The following is an 8,201-nucleotide window of genomic DNA, read 5'->3' as shown; positions in this document are numbered from 1 at the left end:
AGTGGTACTCTCTCTATTCTACTCTTTTCCTTTTGGCATGGTTAATACCTGCCTGGCGCCCGAACAAAATCTTTATCTTTACCCCTCTAATAAATACCGCTACAACGTTATATGAACATGCACTGCAATGTGAAACATGTATTTCTAGATGAAACACTGATTAAGTTTGGTGAAAATGTGTGATTTTAAGTGTTGTACTTAGTCAATTGAAAATGAGCTTAAAGTTTTGAAAGTGATCGGTTTTGAGTTTTGTACTAAGAGTAGTGAAAATGTACCACATGGCCTACTTATTAAAATTGCACTGAAGCATACAAAGAACTGTAAATCATCTTATAAACAAGGACTTTATTGATCACATTGAATTTCTTTGTACTTAGTCAAAATAGACGAGACAGCAGAGAGCACAGATAAAGGAACAAGTTGGGTAGTGTCTTAAATGACACCCTATTCCCTATAAAGTGCAATACTTTTGACCAACGCAACATAGGACTGACAAATAGGACTCTGGCCAAAATAGAGCATTATAAGGAATATATTATTTGGGATACAGCCTTTATGTTAGACAACAAACCCTCCATTACACACCAGGGTCCCGTTCAGGACAGGAGAGGGCAACATATTGAAAGTAAAGCTGATATGATTCCTATTTACTTTACATGTCAGAGACACATCTGTTCAACATACAATATTTCTGTCTGAACGTTCCACGATCTGAATGTGCTCCACTGAATGAGGCAAAAGCTTCTGTTCTCTCTCTCTCCTATTTCTCTCTGCTCCCCTCCTTACACCGTTTATCATTTTCTCTCCTCTTCTCTTCTTACAAACACTTGAGGACATAGAAGTTGCACGTAGTCCCACGCGGACAGCCGCACAGCGTTCCGACACGCGCACCTTTGCGAACAGCGCACTGCTCGCCTGCATCACACTAGGAAACAAACAGTTTGTTATTTAATTGAATGATGATGGTGGTGGTGGCATCTGTCTCCAGACTATGTGATTCTGAAACATCTACACCGGTTTTCCAGAATCAGATTAATCCTAGCAACTCCTGAACTATATATATATTTTTAAACACTGTCAATAGAGAACCTTTATCGAAAGTCCCGTTTTGACCATTTGAAACACGCAATATAAGGCTAGACTCAATGAAGAAGTAAAATGCATGACAGACAGGCTAACTACTTCAAAAATAATTGATTGATAATAGGACTTTAAGCACTTTAAAATGATTGATCAGGTCTATTCAGGTCTATTCTTACCGACGGCAGCCAGCCAAGCTTCTTTTCTGATAACGGCATCTGTTTGTTCTTCAGTTTCTCCAGAACTTCTTGTAAAGCTTCAATCTATACGACAGAGAAAAACAAACAAAATGATAGGCTGCTATCTATATATATATTATAGCTAGAAAACAAGTACAAAGAGAGGGATGAATCGACTAAACTATCACATTGACAAGCGCACAAACCAAACAACTTCACAAACATAAAATTATTTTAACTTACCAGATCCTTCTCTTCTTGTGATTTGTGGGGGAACTCTAGAGCGCGAGTCTCAAACTCCAAGGAGGTGTCGTCAGCGAGACAGAGAAATGCGCAGCAGGAGGCTGCGAGGAAAAGCAGTAGAATGCTGGCCATGGTGCTGAAACAACCAGAAGGGATGGAGATACAGCAGGGCTTCTGCAGGTGGTTAGCAGGGGCTTGGTGAACACTGGGCGGGTCAGGTGGGCTATGATTCAGGGTGATAGATTCGGGGGCTTGATTTTATAGAGTTTGCTGACATCATACAGCTACTGTAATATGTATGACCACTGACATGAGCGGAGTGACAGAGGTAACCACTGACCGGAGAGGGTCATACAGCAAGCACCAGAGGATGTTGTGATGGAGAGGCGTTGTCTGATAGAACACCTCTGTTCACCTCTTTCCAATAATCCCAGGTCACAGCCCCTGGCTGTTGAGACCAATCTTTAATCAGCATCCAATTTCCTCTTGGGTGTGTGTGTATGCCTAACCTCTCATTTGGTGTACACAGTGAGCAGGCCTGAGACTCTACATCACAGGCTAATCTCACCAGACCACTTAAAGAACCCACCTCTCTCCCTATTTCTCTCACACACACACAATACTATTTCCAAGCAAGAATTCTGCTTGAGAATGGTTTAAGTGGGGAGAGTAAAACTGAAAACCATCTGTTATTGGCTGAGAGGTTTGGAACTATCTTCGTCTATTAACAAAAGGCTAAGCTTGTGTTTCAATATATTTATTTATAGGAAACGTTGCGTTATGGTAATGAGCTTGAGGCTATGATTATGCTCCCGGATACGGGATTGCTCGACGCTAGAGGTTAATCAATTTACCGCATTGTGATGTCACCATGGAAAGGTGGAACTCCCGTCCCATGCAAACCTGCTGTCAGGAAATTATCAGGAACTATCAGGAAATAACACTGATTTGACAAAATCACACTTTTAGAGTGTTCGTTTCATCCCCGGTTGTTGTAGAATACAGGAGCGCATCCAAACAGCCTATCCGACCATCCGCACGGTCTTAAACCACACCGTTGCCTCGTTTTGTATCATATTCCAATTATAAAACTGAAGGGGGGGGGGCAGAATGTGGGCAGGACATGTCTTCCCCATCCCCAGTGAAAGTTGAGCCCCTGGTATAATATTATATAAAACACAGGAAAAACAGAATGTTGACAGCACTGGGCCTTTAAAGTGAACCTATTGATCCAGTGCAAACCTACTGAACCAAAGTAGTCAACACTAGAAAATAAAGATTAGTCAGATATGAAGACGGCTGTGTGTGAGCATGGCTACTTGTGTGTGTGTGTTCTATTTGTCTGAACAGGATTCTTTTCAGATATCAGCGCCTGTTAATATCATTGGAACAAAGCTAATATTTAAGTTAAGCTAATAGCTAAGTTTATTGGTTGCTGGCGGATTTCATGCCTAATACTTTGAATACCCAATTATTGGTGAACTATATTAGCTTATGACCTGAAATTACTTATTTACTTGATGTCATAAATCCATATCGCCAAAATGTGTCTGACAGACTACATTCCAGACACTCTCTTAATTTATCCTGACAGTCTTGTTTGCTTCAACAGTATAAAGACACAGCGCATCAGTTGCAACCTTTCAGGGGAGTCAGTTTCCAATTCCTGTTACTGTAGGATTGTATTTTACTCATTTAGTCACTTTGTCTAGAAATGCACATCTAGATGCCTATTTAACTACAGTAGTAGGCATAAAGGTTAGAATTGTGTCATTTCGGCCTCTTGGCAAAGTTGAGGTATAGTATGTTCCAGCATTTGCTTTCAGTCTTTTTTGTCCCAGAACTGGGGCCCAGAGTTTTTCCTCTAGTCTATTTCAAAGCAGGAGTCTCTCTCTCTGAGGTAGTGGTACACCAGTAGAATGTAACCTTAGTATGCTATCTATTGCTCATCTTTCCTACGAGGTGTCTGATACCGTAGTTCAGGACAGATACCAGGTATGTAGAGGCACAATGCAGACAACCGGTTAAGGAGGATCATTCGTTGTTATCTTTTATTGAATGTAATGCAACTTATCGTTTAGACAAAGCATTCTGATTGGTCAAAGGGTGACCAAGCCATGCCAATGCTGACATACCATAACTACATGTAATCCCACCCTACCTTAACTTTAAAATCCTGTGGTTGAACAAAGATTTTACCTTTCACAAAAAAAAGACACTTGAGAAAATTCTGATATCAAATTAGCATTGGTTGCTATTCATTGGTTGCTATTCATTGGTTGCTATTCATTGGTTGCTGGTGGACTTCATGCCGAATACTTTGAAGACAATTCTTGTTGAAATATATTAGCTTATGACCTGAAGTGAATTATTTACTTGACACTGTTGCTGTTTGCCTCGACAGAGTACAGCACATCAGTTGCAGCACATCAGTTGCAGCCTTGCAGGGGAGTCAGTTTCCAATTCCTGTTACTGTATGCTAGTGTTTTCTACAGGTAGACATTTTGCCTGGATTTAACATCTAGAAGCCTATTTAACTAGTGGGCATAAAGGTTAGAATTGGGCCATTTCGGTTCTCACTTTGGAGCATGGAGGAGGAGGTGTGATGGTGTGGGGGTGCTTTGTTGGTGACACTGTCGGTGATTTACATGTATTTAGAATTCAAGGCACAGTTAACCAGCATGGCTACCACAGCATTCTGCAGCGATACGCAATCTAATCTGGTTTGTGCTTAACGGGACTATAATTTGTTTTTCAACAGGACAATGACCCAACACAACTCCAGGCTGTGTAAGGGCTATTTGACCAAGAAGGAGAGTGATGGAGTGCTGCATCAGATGACCTGGCCTCCACAATCACCAATTGAGATGGTTTGGGATGAGTTGGACGGCAGAGTGAAGGAAAAGCAGCCAACAAGTGCTCAGCATGTGTGGGAACTCCTTCAAGACTGTTGGAAAAGCATTCAAAGTGAAGATGGTTGAGAGAATGTAAAGATTGTGTAAAGCTGTCATCAAGACAAACCATAGCTACTTTGAAGAATTTAAAATCTAAAATATATTTTCATTTGTTTAACACTTTTTGGGTTACTACATGATTCCATATGTGTTATTTCACAGTTCTGATGTCTTCACTATTATTTTACAATGTAGAAAATAGTAAACTCTTGACTGGTACTGTATGTATATATTTTTTTACTGCTCTTGAGATATAATTACTGTTTGGATAACCTTATTCTTTAAAAAAAAACTCTTTATGCGATGCGCACCGCAGAGAACACCAGAAGAAGAATTATCACTGAATTGGAACTTGAACCGCCGCTGGAAGCTCCGGGCTGTAGACCGTCGCTGGAGACTCCGGACTGTACACACGCACTGGTAGATGAGTGCGCGGGGCCGGCACAGGACGTACACGCGCTGAGAAGGCGCACTGGAGGCCTGGTGCATGGAGCCGGCACAGTTGGCACCGGACTGATGACAAGCTCTCCAGGGCGAGTGCGGGGAGCCGGCACAGGATGTACCGGGCTGGGGATGCGCACTGAAGACTTAGTGCGTGTAGCCCCCACAAGTGGCACTGGACTACCCGGGCTGATGAACGGTTCTTCAGCACGCCTGCGCTGCAGCATACTCCTCGCCAACACCTCTCTCCGGTATCCCTCATTAAACTCCTCTATCGACTGCCAGATGGTCTCTGGCTCTCTCCTCTGCTCAGCCGACCACCCCTTCCAGATTCCTTGGCGACTCCCTCCAAGGAAGGGTCTCGCATCCTCCCAGAATCTCCTCCCATGTCCAACTCACTTTTGCCTCCATAGCACGCAGCTTGGTCCTTGTGTGCTGGGATATTCTGTAACGATCGTCGATAGAAATGGACCAAGGCACAGCGTGAGTTGAGTTCCACATACTTTATTACACAGTGAAACTACCAAAAACAATAAACATAACACGAATGTGAAAGCCGTAGTGCACAAAACACTAACACAAACAATATCCCACAAAACAGGTGGGAACAAAGTACAACTTAAGTATGATCCCCAATTAAAGACAACGGTAATCAGCTGCCTCTAATTGGGAACCATACTAAAACACCAACATAGAAATATAACGACTAGAACACCACCGAGTCACACCCTGACCTAAAGCACCACAGAGAACCCTGAGGGCTCTCTATGGTCAGGGCGTGACAAAGACAGCGTCCATGGATACTCGACTTCAGCAACCTCTGCAACTGCCAGGGACCCAAGACTGGGTTTGTTTACAGAGGTTACATCAGTAAGGACTACGCCCAGACTGGACAGGTGATCAATGATGATAAGGCCTTTCTCTACAGCATCACTGACCAGAGAGAAAAGTCACTATGTCAATCAAATGTATTTACAAAGCCCTTTTTACATCAGCCGATGTCAGTGCTGTACAGAAACCCAGGTCTAAAACCCCAAACAACAAGAAATGCAGATGTAGAAGCACAGTGGCTAGGAAAAACTTCCTAGAAAGGCAGGAACCTAGGAAGAAACCTAGAGAGGAACCAGGCTCTGAGGGGTGACCAGTCTTCTTCTGGCTGTGCCTGGCGGAGATTGAACATCTTGGCCATGTTCTGTTATAAACGTTTATAGATGACCAGCAGGGTCAAATAATACTAATCACAGTGGTTGTAGATGGTGTAACAGTTCAGCACCTCAGGAGTAAATGTCAGTTGACTTTTCAAAGCCGAGCATTCAGAGTTAGAGACAGCAGGTACAGTAGAGAGAGAGTCAAAAACAGCAGGTCCGGGACAAGGTAGCACGTCCGGTGAACAGGTCAGGGTTCCATAGCCGCTGGCAGAACAGTTGAAACTGGGGCAGCAGCACGACCGGGTGGACTGGGGATAGCAAGGAGTCATCAGGCCAGATAGTCCTGAGGCATGGTCCCAGGACTATGCCTTCTCTCTAGCCCCCTGACAAACAGCATAGATACTGGAGGCTGAGACAGGAGGGGTCGGACGACACTGTGGCTGCGTCCGACAATACCCCCGATGGCCAGTATGGTTTCACAGATAGAAAACATGGTCTTAATGTTGGTGTCTTGTGGTTTCTGAATGGAAATAAAGCACAGGTCAGTTGTATAACAGGAAATCATTACAAAGTCAATGCTGCAGGGATGCATGGCAATGACCTGGTGTTGACAGAGTGTGAGGTCCACAGAGTGGCTAGGCTACCCTGCCGCCCCATTTTAACCCCATTTCTGTCCATACAGAGTTAATAGATCATCTGGCAAAGGCCTGGAGAAACGCACTTTGGACATCTGAGTAAATATTACTGTCTTTGAACCTAACCACACACATGCCTGCACACCACATACCAAAAATACATTAATTCAATTATAATTTTTTTAAATGTAGGAATAAAGAACAATTGAAGCAGAACATCCAGAACTATAGGCTTGAGGTAAAGTCAGTGGCCCAGGCCAGTGTTCTGTTGGTGGGTCAGGTTTGGGCTGGCATGTCCAGCTTCTTCAATACCATCAACATGCAAGGCCATCGCTGGCAGTGCAGACAGAAGCCTCACCACACTGGGTATGAGTGCGTGCGTGTGTGCGCACAATGGTCAAAGGGCGACAGAGTCGAGCCAATGTTGACAATATACCTTAACTAGATAGAATCCCACACTACTTTAACTTTGATATCCTGTGGTTGAACAAATCTATTATTTTACCTTTCACAATACAAGAAACTTGAATGTTCTGATATCAAAGTAGCAAGATGTGAGGCTTTCCTATTTAACAAGTTCACCCTAGAATGTAGGTCCAGTTCTGGAAGATCGCTGACTCATAATTCTGTCTCTGTCACTTACAGTTTAACCCCATGGCTCCCTTGCAGCCGGATGTACCTGGATATCGCAAGCATGCTACTCTGAATGACCAGATCCACTGTGTGGTGTACGTCATGGACGCCAGCAAAGTTTCTCAGATGTCTGCTAAGATGATGGACAAGTTGGCTGCTATCTGCAAGAAGACCATTCAGATGTCTGAGTGAATAAAGCCCTTAGAACCTTTTGGCTTTTATTATAGTTTCATAATGACCACAAGGTGCTCCTTTTTATAAGATAATCTACCACTTCAAAAGTAGGTATTTTAAGTAGTGTACAGTGCCTTCGGAAAGTATTCAGACCCCTTGAATGTTTTTCACATTTTGTTAGGTAAATGTGATATTTTATAAATTAGCCAACATTTCTAAAAACCTGTTTTCTGCTTTGTCATTATTGTATATTTTGTGTAGATTGATGATTTAATTTTAGATAACATTTACAGCCTTCTTCTAAAATGTATTACATTGTTTTTCCCCCTCATGAATCTACACAAAATACCCCAAAATACCCCACAATGACATGGCAGAAACAGGTTTTTGCTAATTTATACAAAATAAAAAACAGAAAAATCACATTCAGACCCTTTACTCAGTACTTTGTTAAAGCACCGTTGGCAGCGAATATAGCCTTGAGTCTTCTTGGGTATGTGTAATACATATGCAAAATTTTCTAAAAGCCTGTTTTCACTTTGTCATCATGGGGTATTGTGTGTAGATTGCTGAGGATTTAAAAACCTTTTTTACAAATCCATTTTAGAATAATGCTGTAATGTAACAAACTGTGGAAAAGGTCAAGGGGTGTGAACAGTTTTTCCGAAGGCACTGTATATCCTTTTCAGACCCTCCTATGTCAGCGTGAAACAT

At 42.6% G+C, this 8,201-nt stretch overlaps 1 protein-coding gene across 1 annotated transcript; it reads right to left on the bottom strand.

The window, feature by feature from the left end:
* Window positions 1–325: 325 nt before the first annotated feature.
* On the bottom strand, window positions 326–1,728 carry LOC109890085 (cocaine- and amphetamine-regulated transcript protein-like). The gene is made up of 3 exons (XM_020482036.2): window positions 1,503–1,728; window positions 1,260–1,343; window positions 326–925 (listed from the first exon to the last, which is right to left on the bottom strand). The coding sequence occupies exons 1-3, from the start codon at window positions 1,632–1,634 to the stop codon at window positions 818–820; spliced, it is 324 nt and encodes a 107-aa protein (XP_020337625.1). The 5' UTR covers window positions 1,635–1,728; the 3' UTR covers window positions 326–817.
* Between the last annotated feature and the right edge of the window lie 6,473 nt (window positions 1,729–8,201).

This window comes from Oncorhynchus kisutch, linkage group LG5, assembly GCF_002021735.2.
Source record: "Oncorhynchus kisutch isolate 150728-3 linkage group LG5, Okis_V2, whole genome shotgun sequence".
NCBI lineage: Eukaryota > Metazoa > Chordata > Actinopteri > Salmoniformes > Salmonidae > Oncorhynchus > Oncorhynchus kisutch.
The sequence above is the reverse complement of the archived record's forward strand: the minus strand, read 5'-3'. Positions and strand labels throughout refer to the sequence as shown.